General features: G+C 39.7%; 1 protein-coding gene across 3 annotated transcripts in view; it reads right to left on the bottom strand.

Annotated features, from left to right (window-relative positions):
* Positions 1 to 23559, bottom strand: part of sipa1l3 (signal-induced proliferation-associated 1 like 3) — a 61868-nt gene that overhangs the window by 20784 nt on the left and 17525 nt on the right. For all 3 annotated transcript variants that reach the window (XM_017424736.3, XM_017424738.3, XM_017424737.3), the window contains 3 exons: positions 3237 to 3943; positions 2096 to 3062; positions 218 to 348 (listed from right to left, as the gene is read on the bottom strand). In XM_017424736.3, coding sequence (XP_017280225.1) covers positions 218 to 348; positions 2096 to 3062; positions 3237 to 3707 — 1569 coding nt within the window. In that variant the 5' untranslated portion in view covers positions 3708 to 3943. The remainder of the gene's footprint in view (positions 1 to 217; positions 349 to 2095; positions 3063 to 3236; positions 3944 to 23559) is intronic.

The raw sequence follows: 23559 nt of genomic DNA, 5'->3' as shown, positions 1-23559 counted from the left end.
GGGGGGGGGTGTTAGCGGAGGGGGAGGTGGGAAGCGGCGGAGGTAATAATCAGGACAGAGAGGACACAAGTTGTCACAGGTAAGGAAGGATGAACTGAAAGTAGGTGAGGAATTAACTTGAGCGCTCATCCTGTGGCTGACTCATCGTCGCCCTGTCACTCAGAAATCTTCAGGACAAAGACACCCACACACACACACGACGCAGACAAGTGCTCACCTCACTCGTCCTGACGATGACGCGGTACTGGTACTGGTCTTTCAGAACTTTGGTATCTTCCAGTTTCTCCCTGCGGATGCTCACGGCAACAGGGCCCAGCTTATCGTCAGTCCCGAAGTAGTTTGAGTGCTCTGGTGAAGGACAGAGTTAGCCAAGGCTACAATTTGTACCATGGAGAAATATTCATCTGTTTATGTCTGAACATGAGCTTGTGTTATGTCTTCAGCTAGGGACATCAACAAATGAGATCAGTTAAGGGTGGTCTTGCTAAAAAAGAAAGAGAGACAGAAAGAGAAACACGCTCTGGCATGATTTCTTATCAATGAGAAGCCTCGCTTCTCAACTCCTAAATGCTGTGTTCATTATTTGATCAACAAAGATCTGTACCTCAAGAATTTTCAAAAACTTTGTTAAAAATGCTCAAATGAAAATAAGTACTGGTTTTATTATACATTAATAATAGTAAAATAGCCATTTTCATATTTTGGAGCATTATTCAAACAACCTGGGAAATTATATTGGGCATTTTTAGATATCTTTAAAATAATTTGCATAACATTTTCTTAGACTGGATTGCATATCAGGTAATTTTTAATTAAAAAAAGAAGCAGTGATGATCAAGGACATGGCTAAGACAATGGCACATTATCTAGTAATCAATGCTCAAGTGATTAATAATAAATTTTGTTAAGATAAGAGACAATCCAAAAGAAGAGGTGAGGATAGAAGGACTATGAAGTTGATGGATGCTGAACTTTTTCATGTTAATGAAGCAACATCACCACACAAGGGGCCATAATATTAAACAATCTGACTACCAGAATACAAAAAGGATGAGTATTTATACTGCCTGTTGCAGATTAAAAATAATAATAATAATAATAATCTACAAAATGAAGTCCTAAATCCTCATTTATTATTCTATGACTAATTATTGATAAATCTATCAGCACACTTCACAAGAATCTAGTACATCCTCTTCCAAAGCTCTACACTGCTAAAGCCATCACCACAGGCAAAAATGGGACTCAAAACACAAATTATCCATAATTATCCAGACTCTTGAGAAGGACTCTACCTTCCATGAATTTTCCCCTATTCCTTACTTGACTTGAGTCAATTGGGAAGTCAGATGTTAGGAGCCTCATGCCTATTTATCGTCTGCACCATGACCCGAGGCAGAAATGTCAACTTTCTGAAGCAGATTTCAGACATGGACACAGGGCACGGCACAGCAAACACACATCACAGCGGCGTTTTGGGGGACAACCAAGCTGGAATGGAGTCAGCAAATGCACATATTTTTGGAACGGTAACCTTTTTTTGTGTCGCTGCAGGCCCGTGTCTCTCTCACAGAGACGTACACAAGCTCGCCTGCCTGCACACACGCTCCTAATAGCATCTGTCACTAATTAGTCTGGAGCCAGATGATGCTTGCCAAGGGGTAAGTGTCATCAAACGTGTCTGAAGAGGTGGTGCTGACAACAAATGTCCACATGTACACACACACAACAAACATGCTCCTCCTCTTTGAAGTTAAGTCTTACTTCTGACACTAAAAGCCAGGTGTAAAACAAAGCTGAGATGGCTGGTGTTGGGTACTGGGTGTGATGCTGAGGCAGGTGGTGTACCATCAGCTTTGAGTGTGCCAGCTGTCCAATGGCAGCAACATGTGTATTCAAAACTTCTGGAGGGAGGCTAGTTTGTCTGGCTCTAATCTGATCATGCACAGCTGGATGTTAAAAGTTAAAGTACGCAAAAACTCTGGCTTTAACTGCTCAGACAATATATCAGTAAACAGCTAACTATTAGATTAGTTTGCACAAGTGAGTTAACCATGAAGCTATGGCAGTTATTTAAAAGAAATATCTTTATTACCTTTCCCATGGAAGTAGTCTCTGTAGTAGCGGGCCCCGAGGTCAACATGCTCTATACTGTACAGTTTCAGTCTTTCCAGTCTTGTCTCTTGCTGTTCAGTTGGTATCTCCAGCACTGACATGCTAGCGTTACTTTTCCTCAGCCAACCCCTTCCTACTTCTCCGTCTCCTCCCCACTCCACTGATGAACTGAGGAAGCTGATGTTTCGCTCTGAATGGCCCCCTATTTCATTTACAAAGTGAGGGCAGGAGAGGAGCAGTGGGCTTGAGCTGTTGGTCGACGGCCCGTCCAGAGGGTCCATAGCCAGTGAGGGTGTTGTGGTGCCCTGATCAAGGTTCAGAGTCAGATCCTCAATGCTGGAGTAAATGGGATCATTTAAGTTTGGAGCTGAAGATCTGCTGGAGAGGGACACCGAAGCAGCTGATGCACCTGTGGCCGTATTCCTCCTCTGGGCAACAAAGCCACGCTGAGCTGCTGCTTCGTGGAGGTCAAACAGGATGCTCTGAGCATCAAAGTGGACAAAGCTTTTGGGACAAACCCACGGTTTGTAGGAGGCATCTGTGGAGCCTTTCCCTCCCCGATCTTCATTAGTCTCTCCCTTTCCTCCATCCAGCTCTCCTCTACTAGAGCTCCGAAGTTTTCTGAACAAAGAGCTGCCGCCCAGTGATGACTCTGTCCCTCCACTTTTCTTTCTGACTCTCTCAGTACCGTCCCTCCTTCCGGTTCCTCGATCATCTCCACCTGTGGGACCAGGTGAAGGAGCAGGCGCCCTCAGCAATGAGTCTTGGGGACGCAGCAGCTCTCCAAACTGTACGGGCGCTGAGCTGCGCTGGTCAGGCCTTTCCTGGTGGAACTGGTTGAGCATGTTAAAGAAACTCTGCTCAGAAATGCCCTGGATGTCGATTGAAGAGGTGCTGCCATACTCTCTGAACCGGTTCCCCATGCCGCCACCTCCACGAGCCTCAACCTTGGAGAAAGATGTGTTTTAGCCATGATTATCAATCAAGCTACCAGTCAAATATTACTGCAGATCACATGGTTAGTCTAAATTTCCCCAACATCTTCTGACCTTTACTGTAAAGGAACATGCTCTGTTTTTATACAAAAATAAAAACTGTGAAAAAAAAAATTGAACTCTCACCTCATTTTCGTCTTGTTCGCTCAGCGTCACTTCACTGTTGGAGCGCTGTCTCAAAGGTGGGAACACCCTGAGGCTGACAGGTGAAACTCTCTCACCAGTAACCCCTCCTCTGAACTCCACATCCTTCGACCATCTTCGGGGCAACCTGGCGACCCCTCCGCGCACCAGCTTGGCGTCAGATGACAGAACCGAAGATGAAATGGAGCAGTCGTCATAGTGATTGCTACCATTTTGCCCATTTTCAAGCAGTGACTCCCGGGACTGTGCACGACGTGGGGGCCATTCTGCAATTCGTGCACGAACACCCATTTTGGGCACAGAGATGCGCGGCAGGATTGCTGGGTCTGCTGGGCCGGGAGCTGGGAGGCCATTAGGGGTGTGACGAAATGGCGTGTGTTGGGACAAACCTCCACCTCCATCCAGAAGGTCTGAGGAGGTGCAAGTTACCCCTCTGTCTCTGTAGCTGTTCATGACACCCCAGGAGAGCTCAGGGCAGGGGGGCAGTCTGCAGGCATCTCATCTCAGGAGGGGGGCTCGGGAAAAGGGAGTGGAGGGGCCCCACACACACTCTGCTAATGGTGTTGTGGCTTCCAGCATCCAAACACATTGCTTTTTACTTGAAGGCGGGAAAAACTTGAACGGTGCAAAGTGGGATCGGTCTGAATGAAGGCTCCTTTTCCTCCTCCGTTTAGGTTATTTACAGTATTCTGTGAGGAGAAGAAAAAAGGGGAAACTAATTATACCAATAAAACAGATTCAGAGTAACAGGTTGAGAAAAAAAATCTTTAACTACAATGAGATTTTCAAATAGATTGCCCAAGTTTTCCCTAACAGAACCAAAGAAAACTTGAGCTCTGGCTTGAGAAATGTGAGTCATTCAACTAAAAAACACTGAGGAAATAAGGTGAGGAGATATGACAGCGGATTTCTCCCATTTGGGGTAATCTTCAGGAGGCTGACAAGGGATATTATTATCACTCATTCATGTGCTTGTGCACGAACACACACACACACACACACACACACACTCATCCCACCCACAGGACATGAAGGTTGTGGCTGCTCTGATGCAAATAAAACCTCTAAAACACTTCAGCTTATATTGAACCATGAACATAAGCAAAGACGGTACAGACATTTTAAACACCCTGGAGCCTTGACAAATAAAGATTTTATTCTATGCATCTTTTAAAAGCAAGGGTTTGACTAGTTTGTGTAGACAAAGAAGACAAAGAAGCAACACTCTTTCTGCTCTTCCTAAAGAGTGATGTAAACAACAAACAATAAGATTTATGCAATAAAAAGTCATAAAAAAGTGAAAGGTTTAAATACTGGAGAACAGAAAAGGACAAGAGCATACACAAACCCAGCATCAGCCTGAGGGGTGAGGCTGGGTAAAGCCAGAAATAGGAAAGAGTCAAGAAGAGCACGGAAAGAGCGATGCATTGCTCAGTGAACCACATCAGTGTGCTTCAACATGACAGTCACACAGCGTCAAATATTAAGAAACCAATGGCCTTGTAAGAACTTTAGCTTATTTAGAAGCAATTTTTAGTTTCTGCTGATGCCTAATGTAATGTTTTGTGTTTTTTTATAAACAAGTGGATCTTAAATCATCAAAGCACAATTATGATTTGATGTTATTTTAGTTAAAAATAATGGTTGGTGACCTGAGAAACTAAACTGAGATATTTATCTTTTTAATCATCATTAGCCAAGAGAAAAGATTCAAGCCAAATCCTTTGGTCTTGAATTGTGTTGTTGCTGATCAGTGGGGACATGTTTTATGATGGGTGATGACTCTGCTGGGTGAGAGTGATGATGAGATGATTCATACCATTGACCTATTATACTGACAGACCAGGAGCCCCCACCTTCTCTCGCTGTTGGGAGTTGAAGCCAAAGGGACCCGTTTTATGGGAGCTTCTATGTTGTGGTTTTGGAACCGGCGTCTGCTTACTAGTGATGTGGGTCTTTAGGTCCCGCCCACTCCCCCCTCACACAATCATGATTGTTAGAGCTTTTCTGTTAAGCATTAAATACCTAGTTACAGCAAAATGTGTTACAAAACTGGAACATACAGCAGCAAGATAAGAACTACAAAAATCAGGAGTCAATACCTGAAAAAAATTATATTATGTCTGTTAATATGGAGGGGTGGGACTTAAAAATTTATGGTGGAGCCAGCCAACAGGGAAACTGGTTTCATACACAATTGAACCAAAGACTGAACTAAATAAGGCAAAGTTCTGATACAGCCATTGGTTTCTTAAAACAAATATCCCATAGAGAATCTTGTTAACTTTGTGGAACAAATACATCATTGTTTTCTGTATTTTAAGTCTTGCTAAAAAGGTCTTTGTTAAATTACTGCATCAAAGTTTTTAAATTTAAAGACTTTTTACTGTTACATATGATGCATTATACGTTTGCAATAACAAATATTGCACTACAAATCAAGTGGTAGAAAATGGATAAATGAAGAAAGTGAGTATAAAGGGACCAAGTTAGTTCAAATTTTTAATAAACAAACTTTTTGTACAAATGTTTCTTTCTTTCGTTGTGCTAATTTAAAACAGCAATGTCAATGGTTTAAATATGAAATCTTTGATAGATTAAATAAAGATAATTCAGTGTGACCCATTTGTTGTTCCTTCTACTGTTTTAGATAATATTTGTCCCTGCACCTCCTCTGTTTTATAAAGCAGATCAGAGTGTATTTTAGGTGAATAATGCTTGAAACTACACAAAGAAGGACAACCTTCTGCTTGTACAATCCTACATTTTGTTTATAGATGTGTCTACTAAAAACACAAAGTTACATTTTATAAAGACGGAAAAAGCAAACTTTTCAGGATTTGTGCCAAACCCAAAGATGAAATATAAAACATGTGGTTCTTATAGTCTGAGAAATTTTATTATTTGAGAGTTTCAGAAAAATGTTTAAAATGTAAAAGTTGCTTAATTCATACATCTCTGCTGCGCTTTCAGATTAAAGCACTTATCTCCATAAGTCTCTCTTCAAACTGCTGAAGTCACTGAAATATCTAGACTGAGTAAGCTCTTTGAGAACACACACATAATCTGAAAATACAGCGCTTTTCATAATATGCTCCAGTTAGTTTTCAGGGTTTAAAATGTATTTTCTTCCCTATTTAGTTTATGATACAATTCAATTGTTTTCTCCACCTTTTTAGTGAAACTAAGGTTCGCTTATTTAGATTCAATAAAAAAATAGAAGAGAGCATAAAAAAGAAAAAGTGTTTACCTGAGTTGGCATTTTAAGCTGAATTTGTTGTTTATTCTACAACTCACATTATAAAGCACAATCTGCGTAACAAAGGCTGCTCAGTGTGGGTTTTGTGAGTGCGTTTTATGATATACAACATTTTTACAAGTCTTTGCTGAATTTGTTTTTGGCCCCTGCTCTACATTCCTCATTTTCTCATACAAACAGAGAGAGAGACACATGGGAACCGCCAACAAATCTCATTCAGAGCAAACAGAATCCCACTATATCCAATAAACCACACAAATGTGTCATGTCTTTGTTTCTGGAGGAGTGCAAGCATTTCCGGGCCAAAGGCTCCGGCTCTGGTCATGCTTTCTGACAGAGTCTGTCCTTATTCAAAAGGCTGTCCTGTGATCCCCTATGAGACCCAATCCCAGATTATCCGCCCCAGCTGCAGGAGCAGGAGAATGACTTCATTATGTGCCTGATGAGAGAGGCAACGGAGAGAGTGTGGTCTGTTTTATCAGTGAGAAACACACCTACGTTTAACACCAACAGACACTAAAACTATGGTCTTGGGCTCACACGAGGGTGATGGTAACATTAGATAAGAACATGTTTCAAACTGAATCATTTTGACTAAATTAAATGCAACCCAAAGACAAAGAAAAGAGAAATAATTTTCTTCCTCTACAGTAAAGATTGGGCAAATGTAATAAGGATTGGCACAGAGTTCGGAAGATAAAGAGCAGACATTTAATGCCTTTTAATTACTCACATATTAGTGATTAGTTAGCACATGGATGTACCTCCCCCGCTCTGGCGCTACCATTTATGTTCCTTCCCTTCTCGGCACACTGGCTCTGACTTGCCCAGCATGATGCAGGGCTTGGCGCATGCACCGCAAACACACACCGAGGTTGGTAATTACGCTGGTTAGATGGTAGTAATGACAGAGCGAGCAGAGGAGGGCAGCTTCCAAAGGAATGAGCATAATCATTGTGGAGGAGGTGCTGCTGCTGCTCAATGGTATGTCACAGCAATGCAGCAGACCTGCGATCAGTCGGGACCGAGGCAGAGCCTTTAAATCAGAGCTGAGAAGGGATCGACCTGCCATATGTTGCAGCAGGGATGCACGTCAACAAGCAAAAGTCAAATGACTCACAGGTATGCACAAAGACTGGACGACTTTTGAGCCGACTTTCTACGAGAAGCATCCAAACAATTAATAAAATTCAAACTGTTCAGTTAAAAGATGTCAGCAAAAGTTCCAGCATGGGTTTAAATGAAGCAAACTGAAGTCAGCGAGTTAGATTAAGGTCTGGTTTGAAGAGCAGATGGTGGTGCATATGACTGGCAGACGGCAGATAGAAGCAGACGAGAGCATGACACCATAATACGACACGATGCAACACTTACAGGCTGTCTGAGAACAGCACCATCCAGCATTAAAGTCATCAGGACTGAGAGGGCAGAGAACAGATCGGGAGGAGTTACTCGCATCAACGTTATTCTTATTTCAAGTTACAGGAGCTACTGAAAATGCAGCTGCTTGTTTCTGTTCATACAGCTGAAATAAAGAAAGAAAGAAACACGTTTGAGGATTAGACTGGAGGTTTATTGGAGGACTTCAGATTATAAAGCAGTTAAAAATTTAGCATATAGATTGCCCCTGCTTATTGTGTGGACATTATCTTTAACATAAAACCTTGGATATTTACAGCCCGATTATAGACTCAGTCTCATGCACACAATCTAATAAAAAGCAACAACGCGGAAACATTATCTTACTTCTCATAGCATCAAACCAGTTTCATCAGTTCAATAAAAGTAAATCAACTGATAAATAAGTAATACCTTTTCTGGATCCTCATATGTAATGTACATAAATAAACTTCTAACTTTAAATTCAACAGAAAAAAGCATTGAATTCCTGAAAACATCCATTTAATCTGAACCCTTAAAATTCAGTTTAGACCAGTCTGTACATATTGTGACAGAATTTATTCATAAAATTTGAAAAAAAAAAAAAAAAGAACGAGTTCATTAAAAATTAATAAATTGTTCAGCATTATAAGACAATTCAAGTCACCAAACAAACGATTAAATGCAGAATGTTCTTTTTCCACAATATGTTGATGATGCAGTAGATTTAGCAAACCCTGAACCAAGGAACCAAAAACCAGGACTGGGTAAAAAAAAAAAATCACAAAAGCAGAATTCTGACATAACTAAAAAATAATTCAAGTAGTGTTAGGAAGCTGTAACTACCACACTGCCTTCATCTACACTCTCAATGTAATTAATTTTCTCTGCATCTTTTATGTAAAAAAGACATAACTTGGTATATTCACTTTAACAAGTATGAGGAACTATTTTAACTGACTTGAAGAGAAATAACAAAGTTCCCACAGACTAAATGCTGAAACATTTGTCATTCTAAGACTTTCTGGTATGCTGAGACTAGAGTAAAATTGTCAAGCAGTTTGAACAACTCGATTACAAAAACTCTTTGATTTATTGTTTAGTTAGACCCATGTGACTGTGTACTGCTTGGTGACCACCGTGTGTCACGGGGGTTTTACTGTCGGAAAACATGATGACATTACGTTAGGCGCAATAAAGGAAAAAGGAGAAAAATGAGCAGAAAATCAGAGAAAAAAGCCAAAGGTGTGGGACTTTAGGATGCCAAAAAAAAAGCAATAAAGAAGTTTTAAAAGAAGAGAAGTTTGAAAAGGTCCTAAAAAGTCAGTTATTTATAAAATAGAGGAGGTACATTTTTTGTTTTTAACAGTGGAGCTCAAAAAAGACCGCCTGCCTGCATTTTCCTGACACGACTGAGGAAGCAACCTGATTTCCCTCCACAATACAAGATTTGACAGACAAATTTGATCTTGTGTGCTGCTGGCTTGCATGCTAAACAGTGGCTCTTCTTTATGTGGCAGAGAACAACATTCTTCTGCTTTGTACATCGATTTATCTCCTACCATACATGGAAAAATGCAAATAATGAAGAAACATTATTCGTCCGTGTTGCTCTAGTAGTAGTATATACGTCTAGTTTTGACAGAGCTAACTGAAAAGGAGTGCTGAAAACTTGAGTCCTGAGTAAAACTCTACAGGAAACACTGAAAACAACACTGACAGACGAAAATATCAGGCTGGAAGGAAAAGCACAGTTGAAGCCTCGGACTCTGTTCTATATTGGGCTTGTTAAGTCTGTTTAGGTTATCTGGGAGAGACATCTCTCTCTCTCCCTCTCAGACTGGAGCTTTGCAAAGCTGCAGTTTTCCCTTCTTTTCCTCACAGATCTTTCCTCCTGTCCCATTCCTATTGTCTCAATTGATTTCCGTCAACACTGTTTGGCTGGATGTCGCCAAAGTTGCAAGTGTCACTTCATTTCGACTGCCGGTTTGTCAGGCTGTCGTCCCATGATACTAAGACAGTTCATGAAAAGGAGACTAAAGGATGGAGCGGAAAGACTGATTTAGCACGCAAGCACAGTCAGACATTGATGTAACAAGTCAAATGATCTGGAGTTAGCAGATGGATTGCGAACTGTAGCCCACCAGTCATCCTTTACTAGTTCCTTTGTGGAAGAAGCACAAGATTTACGGTTAAGAGAAAGAATTAGTGAATAAATAGAAAGCTGTAGAGATTAACAGTAGAAAAGAAACAAAGGGGAGAATAAATTATCAAGAAAGTTACCACAAAATAATTACTTTCTCTCTTAAATTCAGTGAAACTTTCTAAATATTTCATTATGGGCTGCATGAGAAACAATAATTGCCCCCAAACTTGGAAAACAAAAGGTTAAAAAGTTCAAAACCATATTTAGACTACACTTGCAGTAGTAGGTCAAAACGCTTCCTGAAGCCAACAAAACAAAGGTGCACGTTTATGCCAACAAATAGAATGAAACAAACAAAATGTTCTGTAAGCCATTGTTTTGAATCTTGGAACTAAGATTACAATGAAGCTCTGATATGTTGAAAAGTAATGCTGTTTTCTGAACGTGGCTGCCTCTGAAGGATTTCTTTATGAGAGCAGAGCAAGTGTCAGGTGACCTGATTTTTATTATCTGTACAAAATGCAGATGAAAAGGTGCTTTATCTACAAGCAGACTGGTCGCCTCTACGCAGCAGAAAAAATGTTATTCAGGTCATCGAGTATATTAGTCATTAATCAAGTCTTTTAATCCCACTTTTATTGTAATCAAACATCCTGGAAATCAAGAGTTATGGACAAACCCAAAAGAATGATGGTTATTGAACAAATGCTAGACAGAAAACCTAATTACACAATCAGGTTACACGGTCAGACGGTTCAGATATGGCCTCCAAGCAAATAGCTGGCTTGATAAATGTTACTCCTAAGTTTATAAAAAGGCGAACAGAACTGACAATAAATATATTTGCTGGCTCAAAGAATGACACACATCATGATGTGCAGTAGTCTCAGCCGGTGAGGCAGACGAGGTGAGCTTTGGTGTGACTGTGTGGGCAGAGGAAGCTCTTTAGGGGAAGAAAAAAAAAAAAAAGAAACTGATGTTTTGGAAAACTGAAGTTGACTTCCTTTTATTGCTGAGAGCTTTGCTTCCTTGTGGAAGAGCAAAGTCAATTTATAGGTTTTAGTGCACGTGTTAAAGTGATTTCAGGCTTGGGTAAAGTTCGAATGGCATAATGTTTGAAAAGCAAGCATAGTTTCAGCATAAATGTCCATTTCTTAAATAACAATCTGCCCTTATTTTCTAAAGTAAGACAAAATATGTCCAGTATTTTATATAACCATCTAAAAGAGATGCATGTGTGTTTCTACAGAGAAGCTGTTATCAGTTTTGTGCTGAAAAGGCTATTGATAGGGACATATCAATTGTTTGTGAGGATTATGAACAAAAACGCCTGAAGCAATCCATCTGAGCTGCATCTGCACTGTAAACAAGTGTACATATGCTACTCATGAGGCTTAAAAACAAACTTTGTTAGAAACATGTCACTTAGCTTTCACAGATCAAACACCTTAAAGGAAGTAACAATAAAATACCAGTGGACATATTCATTTTATCTGCACATAAAGGTAAAAAGAAACACATGCATGTGCTTAAACCTCAATTAATTTATGTGCCGTTTTCTGTCTCATCACTAACTCAGCCATTTTCTTGTTTTGTTTAATGCAGAGTCAGATTTATGGAGAAGAGAAGGAGAAGTAGAGGAGGTTGAGCACAATGAACAGTAGGAAGGAGGGTTTCTCCAGAAAAAAAAAAAAAGAGGGTGATATGAAGCCAAAGGAGGGGGAGGAAGGAAACTGGCAAACATACTGCCCTAAGGGGAAGAACCATTACTGTCTGGCAAATACAGTTTTAATCAATACTGATCAATCAGGCTCCACTTATCCTGCCACACAAACGATAATAACACTGAGGGGGCGAGAGGCGGGGTTGGATGGGGGTCAGTGACAGGGTGAGTGTCTGTTTTATCACAGCAAAGTATTGGTCTGAAAACCAGCAGTGTCAGCATGGATGTAAGGCTTATGTTTCACTGTAACCACTGTCACACACAGAAAAACACACACATACAATTAAAGACACACTCGTATAAGTAAAACTCCAAGCATTTGCACTAAAATATTACAAACGGCTAGAAACATCACAAAGAAAACGACTCGAATTTCAGCACAAACTCTTCATTCGGGGTAATTTAAAGAGACTACGTTTTCCCGGCAAGTTCTTTTTTGGGTTTGATCGGACAAGTGAAAATGAGAAACTACAGTACAACGTTTACAGACTGCAATATTTAACTTCTGAGACTCTGGAAACAGCAACGCATGATTGACCTGCTGCAGTTAAAGTGTTGAAACGGGGGGAAATCGTGATAAAAATCACAACTTTTGTGAAGAGAAAAACTGAAAGCAACAGATGCATTTGATAACAGGTTTCCACAGTCTACAGATGAAGGAATATTTACAGAAAATCAACAAGAAAGGTAACCAGCATATATCCTCACAACTTTTCACACAGATAATAGATGTGAAATCAGAAAGCTGGTTATCTTCAGCACTGCTGCTATTATTCTTAAAGGAACAAACTGTGAAATATCCAGTGCTTTCCACCTTTTTTGTATCAACAAAACATGCATCGGAAAAATGATCCCTCTAACATAACACACAGCTTCTAAATGATCACCACTATAAAAAAAACAGACGCAGAAGTTTACCAGAAGATTCGTGAAGACCACAATAAAGGCAAATGACCTCCGTGGCCTCTAAACATCATAAATAAACCTCTATGAGTAGCAGTCGAGATTCAGCTCGAGTGACTGCAACTCAGCTTACGTCTTGAGCATCTGCTGTATATTTAGTAGAGGAGTCATTCTGTGTGGCTCCGAGTTCTGCCAGACAGAATAACTGTCACACAGCCAGAACAGAGCTGGCTTAACCCCTCTCTGCATGTCTAAGCAGGCAGTATGGTTTTTCTTTTTTAAAGGATATTAAGATGAGTTCAGAGTAAATGATTTTATAAATAAATAAATCCGCCTGCCAGAGGCATTACATAGAAGAAATGCAAATCTTATCTCATTACAGTAGAGCTGCAGCTACCACTGACAGGATAAAATGAGGTTGTGTGTATATACGTCTGCAGGCATGCCTGCGCCTTTAACATCACTGGCATTTTGTTGTGGTTAGCATGGATTATTGTCACTTTGATGCATTTTTTATTTTTTTTTGCTTTGTCAGTCTTCAAGACGTCAGCCTACTGAAGCTTGTACTCACATTCACAAACCACAACAATAGGCTTTGAAATACTGATTGATGTTTCTTAAACCTGAACATTGAGTAATGTAGACATGTTCTTGTCGCCCTATTTTTAAACAATCAAAAACACACTGGACCTCAAATTATTTATCTAAATAACAGGTTAACAACTGATAGCTAATCAAAAAGTAACTATATTCTATAATAAATGACAGTACAGATGTATCAGTAGAAGAAGGAAGGGAGGGTGGGCAGCAGTATTTAAACACTAACACTGGGAGGTGGAGACATCCACATGTTCTGCTGCTCTCCCCCCCGTGATGCTCTCAGCTAAATCTTATTCATGTGAAAATTGAGCAATGAACGTGCAAGCTAAAGGTGCATCCTTCCTCCAAGTTCCTCGAAGTAAAGATCACCACTTTCAACATATTCATTACAGTGAAACCAAGACAAAGCAGCAGAGTCACATGAGGGTAAAGTGGAAGCTATGAATGAAACCATACAGACTAAAAGATAAAAGTTTGATTAATCAGAGGCAGACCAATGAGGATTTAGCCTCTTTTGAGTTAAATTGTACTTTTTCCCCAGCAAAGTGTGAACACTTTCCATTACTTTCAATGAACAAGTCAAGACAATGTGGACACCAACTGCAATCATACATTTTATGACTATTTCACTCAATCTAATTATGCCACTACAATAATGTAGCTTTATATTAAAATGTCTGAGGCTATAAAAATAAAAATATAGATTATTTTATTTTAAGGGAATTAGTCTTCCACTATGGACATTAGTACAGTTATGTAGTAATATGCAATAAATAGAGCTGCTTTTAGAAGACCTAATTGAAAATGCTGCTGTAGCTGTTTGATTGGTATGCCGGTGCTGGTTACCATAGGAACGTGAAAGGTGCACCAGCAAAAAGACGTATGATGTAGGCGGCTACCCGCAGGCAGTGAGGACACACAACCTGAGAGCGGAGCTGTAAAATAATAACAAACAAAGCGGTAATGCACAGAGCGCAGCCGTCAGTTGGTCACTTTGTAGCCTGGTGCGTACCGCCGCTGCAGCAAAGCTCACATGCCACGCACGCGCAGCTCTTTTCAAACTTCAGCTCTACAAAACGTTCCATACTGGACCTTTAATTTTATTTTTATGCCTGTGCTCAGATGTGTTCCTTCTTCCTCTGCGGTTTAATCAGTCTGTCCATTTTTCTTCTCACTCTCCAGCAGCAAGCCACTCACATCTATCAGCCATGTGCGCATCAAAGCACGTCTGAATAGGCTTTAAACTATATTAAGACATGAAAAAGCTTAGGGTAGTAAAAGCGCACTCATCAGCAAATTTCCAGCATCTGTTAGAGTTTTTGTTTTCGTAACATAATCTGGTCTGAAAAATGTCTTACATCTTCTTTAAAGGGTTACTGCTAACAATTGATGTAAAATCAATCAGTCTTTATGTTAAAGATATATGGAAGCTCTTCCATTACATCTGCACTCTTTTCAACCCCAGGGAAAGACTAAATAAGGAAAAGATGCATTAAACAGCCAGATAATATAAGATGAATCAAACAACCATCACTTTATTATTATCATTATTACTACACTACTGTCTAAAAATACCTGTTGCCTGAATGTTGTTCAGTCTACCGCATACTATACATTAAAATATTCAGCTTAACAATATTTGCTGTAAATCAGAACATCTTCTTAGAAAGATCATGTCCACATCCTTAGTGCATATCACTAGGGAAAAAGAGATTATCATTACACAGGCATTTTCTCACCCCAGAGCTAGTCTCTCACCTCATCAAGATATTTCTCTTGGCGTCAGGTGACTGTTGGCTCAGAGCAACGATTATATCTAGATTTTGTCAACTACCTGTTGTAGGTGAAGGGGACCAAGCTCTTACTTTGTCTGACTGTCAAACTCCCAGATGCATTTCAGCTCAGGAGTGTGCAGATCAGACAGATCAGTCAACCACATCTCGAAAAAAAAAAAAGAAAAGCCTCAGTTTCTAAGTCTTTTATCCAAACTTATGCCAGAGGGTGAATTCCTTGCAAGACTGCAATGCATTTCTCTGCTGCTGATTCCACTGATTTCGCTCAACCATGGCAGCTCATAACGCAAAAACCCATGGGAAGACAGACAATGCGGGTGCTAAATTACAACCTTATCGCCTCAGTCTCAATCTCCCTGGGGGGGCAGGGAGATTGAGTGTGTTTCTATGGATGTGTGAGCTTACTGGAGTAGTGATGGGGCCTGGGGGGATGACTAACACTGTCACAGCTGTTACAGCTCTCACAAAGACGTCTTAGGTGAAAACAGTGGGCTACTGCAGCTTCTCATTGATTAACCCAATGCATGTGCAGGGACCATTGAGGGGAGACACGGCTGCACATTCAATGCACCACTTCATGCATTAAGGTAGAGCTGAAATCTGGTAATTACTATCTGAATGAGTTTACTTATATTTTGATTGTATTTCTTTATTGTTCTCATTATATAACAAATAGATTGAAGTAAAAAAGTGTGGTGAAAACTTTTGAGAACTATACTGAAATTCATTTCAGCTGGTTAAAGCTTGTGTAAAAAGAACATGTTATCTCACTACTGCAGTTTAAAACAGCAACCATAAGGCTGCAACAGATATTTTGTTTTCTTTATCCAAATGTATGAATACTAGTAGAATTATTACTGATGCAGTATGATAATGTGCTAGGCATTAGTGTAATTTGACTTAGGCTATATGCTAAATAAATCAAGCTACATGTCAGACGTACAAGATCACTGTGCGATGACATCACATCCTGTGTGGTCTAATTGCCACGTTGGAAGACAAGCTCCAGTAGATAAATATAAAGGAAAGAGAGAACAGAGTGATTAATGTTAGTTCAAGCATAATGGTCAATTTTTATACATTGGTTATACTTTTATACAAAAGTCATACTTGAGAATTCCTGAAATTGTGACCAACCAAAACGAACACAGGAACCGTAGCAGCAGAGAAGGCGGCAGCGGCTGACAAATCCTGGTTGGGCAGACGCGTCAAAAACAAGCCTCTGTCAGTACAGAATTTGCTCGGATCATTTTGTTGGCGGCGTGTTCACCTGTGCACTTTCTTTATGAAATATGTAACAGCCTCAGCTATATGGATTCTTCTGACAACAGAAAATACTTCAAACAAGACTCGTTCTCTGCGTCACAATACCAGTTTTCAACATCATCAGATATACACCCAGGACTTTCTCTCTCAGCTGAGAATTTATCTTGATGTTAGAGTCTGAGGCAAGATTTTATCAGTCATTTACCCGTTTATGCAACACTTACCCTGGCTGACCAGTCCTTACTAAGACCCAGCTAGAGACTAATAATTGTAGGCCTTTAAATTTTTGTTTGCCTTGGGGTCTTTGAGTATGAACAGGCTTGGAATGAAAACCGGATAATTTACAATGTCAAGATAGGAAATCGACAGCAGTTGATTTAGACGGTTAATCCATTTTCTCCCACGCACATCTTTTATAGGGGGTTAAAGTGGTTCAGTAATCTCAATTTCTGCCAATATCTTTGCTTGTGATCTGGCTCAAGCATCTCCACATGTTTTGACTTTTGTGTTGCATTGCTTTTTTTCTGGTTTTCAGGCCATTCAAGCTCAGCAAATAAATATAAGAGGTAAAGTCATCTAGTTCCAAGCACCTCCTTGGTTAATGTGCTTTGTTTGTCTTCCAAGGCACATCCTACATACTGATGGCATCAGTTGAAGCAGTCTATAAAAATAATAACTAACAATATACTTCAAACATAATTTAATACCTATTGAATCTTTTTTAATCTGGCTGACTGAACACATACGGCAACATTAAAGCATCCATCAAAAGGTATTTGATCTTTTTAATCTCCGTGGACTGAATTTATTGCGGTTAGAAATTAAGACTTCACTGTTATAATTAAGAACTACAACAAGCAGTATGTAAAAAATTATCGTGTGCTATATGAAGACGGAGTTGCATGCCTGTCACTACACTGTCAGGGCTACATAAATTTACCATTTGGATGAGCGTGTCTTTATCTGTCAAGCAGATGACAGGCTGTGAGAATAATTCAGCTATCATAAATACATCTGTCCTACTCAGTTTGTTCCCTGTAAAAACCAATTAGCCAGTATTTCTTCTTTAAGGGCGAAGCAGAGCAAGGGGCAGACAGGAACCGTTTGAGGTGGCAGCAAAATCATATTAATGATTTGCGATCCAGTTTATAGAGCCCATAACCACCAAGTAAAAAAGCTCAACAGTGAAAATAGATTGTCTTCAAAGGGTAAAAAAAAACTATCTGAAGCGTTTGTTAGGCTCCATAATGTAAATTTAATACACCACGATGTCAACAAAATCCAAAGCTACAAAAAGCTACTATAACTGAGAAGTGCTAACCTTTATACTATAAGTTACTTGAAAATTTCTTAAACACACATTGAATGAAATAAAAGGACAATGTGCTCAGGAAACAGTACTTTTACCGCCTGCAGGTAACAAACCTTGGTCTCCTGTAGATGGGGTGACACAGCGGCACACAGACTGGTTTCTGACACGTGTTTTGCATGTCTAACAATTTGATAAGTTTACATTTCAGCTTGAGGTTTATTGTGGTTTTGAAGTAAATGTGCAAATCCAAATGTGTCTTTAGTACACCAACAATAAAACTGTATTATTATGGAAAGGCATGACTAGCAGAAGTGATGTGTATTTGACACTGAAACAAAGTCAGCTTAGTTTTGGTTCTGTTCCAAGTGTTTGAAATATTATTAAGCATAAGCTTCAGTCCTATTGAACACACAGCAAGACAATTCCTCTAAACCGAACTCCTATAATCCTGAAGCTGCGGGTTTGAGCCCAGGTTGCAGCAGGAAGGCATTTTAAACTAAAACAATTGCTAAATCTTTTGTGAGAGTTTGCAATGTTAAAACCAAATTAATGCAACATTCTATTTTAGACTGACTTCTTACAAAGCTTATTAGTGTAGAGACAATAAAAACTTGGGTGATATACTGAAACACTTCTGCACTAAATTCACAACAAAGTTGGAAAAAATGTTTTAGTTTCTAATGGTATAGCCAAAGCATTATAACTGTCTTTTTTTCTTAGTATTTATATCCAGTTATACTGTTGAAAAGAAGAGGCAGGAGTGTGCTAGTGTCTGTGTGAAGGAGGACGGCTGGTTGTTTCAAGGTTCTTCCTGTAACTAAACCAGAGCAGTGACAGACTAATGAAGTTAAATGATGATGAGGCCTCAGGAAAAAAAACGGCTCCAACAGGGAGAAGAGATGTATCAGACATCTGGGGGACAAGTTGTGGCTTTTCTACGGAAGTTATGCATTCATAGAAACCCTATATCTGGCAGCAAAGAGCTGGTGTCTTCAGACACAATACTCCAACTGGAGTTAAAGCTGGCGTAGAACAGGTAATGACTAAAAGTCGTGTAATGATTGTCTCGTGTTGGTTTATTGATTTCCCAAAGGAGACCCTCTGACTGCCCCTATTAAGGGTCAGGCTGACAGGTCAGGGTTAACCGCCTCCTCTCAGGTCTTTAAAGTGATCCCTCACAACCCCGCACCAGCTCAACCTCCGAGGGTGTGTGCTGTGCTTTTGACATACACAGATGTAAGCTCTCATTCAACAAGCCAGTGTCCAGACTCCCAGCCAAGCAACAGAATTAAAAGATCATCTCACCATTTCCAGTGACCGGATAAGCAAGGGTCAAACAAGGGGTAAGCTTCAATCAAAAATATTCCTAAAGCGCATTCCTTCGTGCACTTCACTGAGAACAGATTATTTCATCAGCGCGGGGACAGAAATGAGCCAAAAAATGTCATTTGAGGATAAGGAGGAGATCTGGCTACACTATCTGTTTATTTAAGAAAAATCAGACTACAAACAGATATTTCCTTACTTGACTGTGATAAATAATGGCCCTGTGTTCATTTGACATGCTCTACTGCCTTGCAGAGATATCACAGAACAAAATTAGCACAAGTCTTTATTCAGTGACATTTGAAGCTAAAACATTTTGGCTCCTAATCAATGAACACTTGAGTTTTTACATGTAGCCAACAATTTATTTGATTTTATACATGAAGACAAACAGTTGAAAATCCAAACCATGATTTAGTTATTTATTTATTTTACTGTGCCCTGGTTTAACTAACTCATTGATTTTGAACCTAAACTGTTAAGACCTCAGACAGCAAGTTCCCTGAGGTTAAACACACCCTATTGTCAAGATTAAGGAGCATCTTGAGGGCCATGCCCATCAGTGTAGTTTACAACATTAATGAGAAGTGACAGTGGTGTCCTCTTTTCTGTGTGACACATCAACAATAGGAAAGGAGTACAGGGTCAAGGGGTGTGTTTGTATGTGTTTGTGTGTGTGTATGTGTGTGTGGCGAGGTTACAGTGTAGTGAAACAAAGAAGGTCTCTGACACAAATCCAACCAGTCTTTTCCTTTCTGCCTGTTTTTTTTTTTTTTCACAAGGCCTCTCGCTGTTTGGTTCTTTCCACCTGAATGGTGCCATTGAAAGAAGAGGCAGTTAGGTCCTTCTTCTATAAAGACTTTGTGAGCTCCCAAAGGAACACATGAGCTCTCACAGACGAGCCTGACCGCCGCGGATCGTTTTTCATTCGGTCCTTGTCTCTTCAGAATTAAAGACTCTCACACTGGGGGCCAGAGTTTGTATGTGGCTGAGAAACTGTCGATGCAAATTAAGACAGTGACAGCCACATGATGCACAATGGAGTGGAGTCACATCTCTGGTCTGATATTGTGCTTTGAAAACAAACTGCAGCTGCCTCCACCCAACATTTGTGTAGCTATATGGCCTAGATCTGCTCAGCTGGTGGAGAGAGAACGCAGCAGGGCTGAAAGATAGCGGTCAGATAGAGATAATAGTGCCTGCCGGTTCCTCTGATGCTTGTGAAATGATAGCCTCCTTTGGGGGTTCCTAAGCAAACAATTTGTACTGTAACTAGATTTGTACCACAGTGAATGGGTAGGCCAATAAAAAGTGTGGGAAAAGGTTGCCCCATTGTGGGTGTAATACAGTAAGGTTCAATTAATTTAAGAATAAAAAAAGGTTTATAAGCTGCTGAAAACGATTACCAATAAAAATGTATTTGAAATGAAAAGAGAATGAAAGACAAAGTCTAGCAAAATCACTTTAATTAAAATTTATTTGAAATATCCATCTAGTTTAACCTCAATAATGAAAGGGGTTCAAAAAAAAGTTCCAGCACATTGAGTTTAAAGTGCAGCTGCAAGGTCCTGTCAGCCCATGTTCACCTTGACTTGACAAAAAAAAACAATTATAATAATGCAAGCAGCACTGTCCCTACCATACGTCTTTTCAAGTACATAACACCTGGTGGTGGATATATTTAGACACTGACTTATTTATTGTAACTTGAGCAGTTTCCTTAAATCTACATGTAAAAATACAGTTTTGCAGACAAGGAAGACATTTGGACTTAATTTTTCTACCAGATTCATGATTGTTTAAGTAAGAAGTCAGGAAACTAAGACATAAATTAGGAAAAACTTAAAATTTTCAATAGTTATTAAGTTACTGCAGAAGGCACATTTAGTCAAAAAAAAAAAAAAACAGAGCCAAGATTTTAAATCAGCGCCCTCCAAAGTGAACATTGATTATGCGTTTTCACAGCACATTTATTTGAAATACATACTGCATTACTATGATGGCACATGATACATCAGATAAATGCCAGACAACCACAAACAAATGACCAGAATAAAGACCAATTTAAAGTTAAAATGTTCACAGTAAGAAAAGAAAACTACTTGGCTGAAACAAGAGTCTGGCACATTAAGGAAATAATGATTATAAATGGCAGACATGAGGCTTAATGGACTCAAACAATCACAGTCAGGTCTTGCTGTAAAGCTGTTACAGCAGAAATGACACAAATGGCAGCATTAGTAAACACTGGTTGCAAAAACTGGGCAGCTCGTGAAAAATCCTGACATTTAGATGTGACTCCTCTGTCCTTATTCAGCTTTTGGATCCGTGCCACCTTCATTCAAACCCCTTCAGTCCACCACAGTGACGGCAGACAGAGGTAGCAGAACAGCAACAGCAGCTGGCCAAAGGCTGACAGAGAACATTAAAAAAACATCTACCACTCCCCTGCTCCGCCCTTTTCCACCACCTCCTCTTGAACAAGGCTGAATACAGCTACTTCCTGGTCAAGTCTGCACATTAAGTTCCCCACAATTCTAATATATATGATTATGAGACAGGCTGTTCCTTCATGTTTTTAGCAGACAGGGAATACACTGATCGGCTGTGTAACTCTAAACCCTTTCTTGAAACTACGAGATGATTTTAAAAAGTCATCAGATCTCTCTCTAAAAAAAAAAATCACAGTTCAAACCCTGCATGTCACTAAATATATATCTTGAGTCACTTTTGTCACTGCAGACTCTTTTTACTGCGCCTGTGGTCAGAGACTTCTGGGATTTCAGCCCTAGAAAGACAGCTTGGACTGAAAAAGAATGGCAGACTTGGAAATGTTTTAACAAACAGGGAACACGGAAAATGCAAGGAGGGGGAATGCATAGGGGAACCCCTGAATATGATGCTCTGTTTTCAACACCACTGGTAGTCTTCATTGAATGCTTTAAAACACAATTTACTGACAGGCTGAGAAAAAGCAATAAATAAAACGTTGTTCAGTACTATGAACAAAAACGTACAGAGCAGATACATATTTTTCTTTCAGCTGTTCCAATTTTTAGGGGTCACCACAGCGAGTCATCCTCCTCCATCTAACTCTGCCTTCTGTGTCCTCTCTAACTGCGTCCATACGTCTCCTCTGTCTTTTTCCTGGCAGCTGCATCTCTACCAATATACCCACTGTCCCTCCTCTGCACATGTCCAAACCATCTCAGTCTGGCCTCTCTTACTTTATCTCCCAGTCGTTCAACCTGTGCTGTACCCCTTGTGACCTGAAAATACACGATATATGACCATCTTCTCACAATTTTAAGTCACCAACCAGTCTCCAACACGTTAAAGGTTAAGACAGTTTGTTTGCTGATCTCAGATATAAATAAGCTCATAAGCTTGCACTATTGTTGTTATTATTGTCACAAAAGATGGTACTTAGAGAGCTTATTAATTCTGTGGTGGAAAAAATTTAAGAACACCACTCTAAAATATATTTTTAAATTAAAGCATAAATATGGCTGTCTAGACATCCCACAGACACTCAAAGAACTGTGAAAGGTCCTCATTCTAATTTGCTTTTTAATGATGAGTATTGACCTACAATATTGATCAGTAATTTCCCCCACAGGCAGTAATAATGAGAGCATACCATGTTACAGTGTTATTACCCTCAGAACAATGACAGCGCTCTCCTTCCTGTATTCTTCACTTAAAGAAAAATATTATTTTTATGTATGTACCTGTCTCTTGTGATACAGCAAAATTTAAAAACAATCAATGAGTCAAAATACCCCTCCAACCCCAACCCAAACAAAGCACCTATCAGGTGGATCTCCTGGCAAAACAGGAAATACAACTTCATTGCAGAAGCATAAACAGCACAAGGTTGACTTTGAGAAAACCAGGCAATCGAGTTTCACTAAAGCATGAGCCACTGAACACCTGCACGAACAAAGAGTAACATCTTGTTTTTATCACTCATACTGGTGTTGAGCCAAGGTAATTATCCCCAACAGAATTCGTGGCCCCTGTCTCTGGAGCGCACGCGAAGCAGGAAAAACGGACCAAAATGTCTATGCATAAGACTCAACCGAGTAAACCTCAAAATAGTTTTAATTTAACGTTTTAATTTATTATGTGAGTGTTAGTTTATTGTGATTTGATTGTTATTATTGTTGAGCTTGTAGGTCGCAGTGAGACTAAATGCTTTTATTGTTCTTAACGTCATATAAAGTTAAAAAGGGACACGGATTCTGGCAGGTGGAGTCACCTGCTCTGCCACAATCTGTGCACCCCTTTAACTTTATAATAAAAAGAGCAAACATCTTGAAAATCACAGTAATGATCAGCTATAAGGGGTCTTTCAAACCTAAAACGCATAAATGTTGTTTATTTTGTTCATTGTGGTGGAGGGGGGTGGGGGGTGGGGGATTCTGGCACTGACACTGGTTCAACACCAGCAGTATGCTGGCCTGCTTACACATGACTTTCTGACTTTACAAACAGAAACTGTCAGAGATTTGCCCGTATGATTTGTCATGGTAAAATAAAAGAGCCTGATAAAATCTAAACCGTAAATGCACAAGGGGTTGATGACTTTACCATG

This window comes from Kryptolebias marmoratus, linkage group LG2, assembly GCF_001649575.2.
Source record: "Kryptolebias marmoratus isolate JLee-2015 linkage group LG2, ASM164957v2, whole genome shotgun sequence".
Classification (NCBI taxonomy): domain Eukaryota; kingdom Metazoa; phylum Chordata; class Actinopteri; order Cyprinodontiformes; family Rivulidae; genus Kryptolebias; species Kryptolebias marmoratus.
Note: the sequence above shows the minus strand (reverse complement) of the source record. Positions and strands in the feature narration are given on the sequence as shown.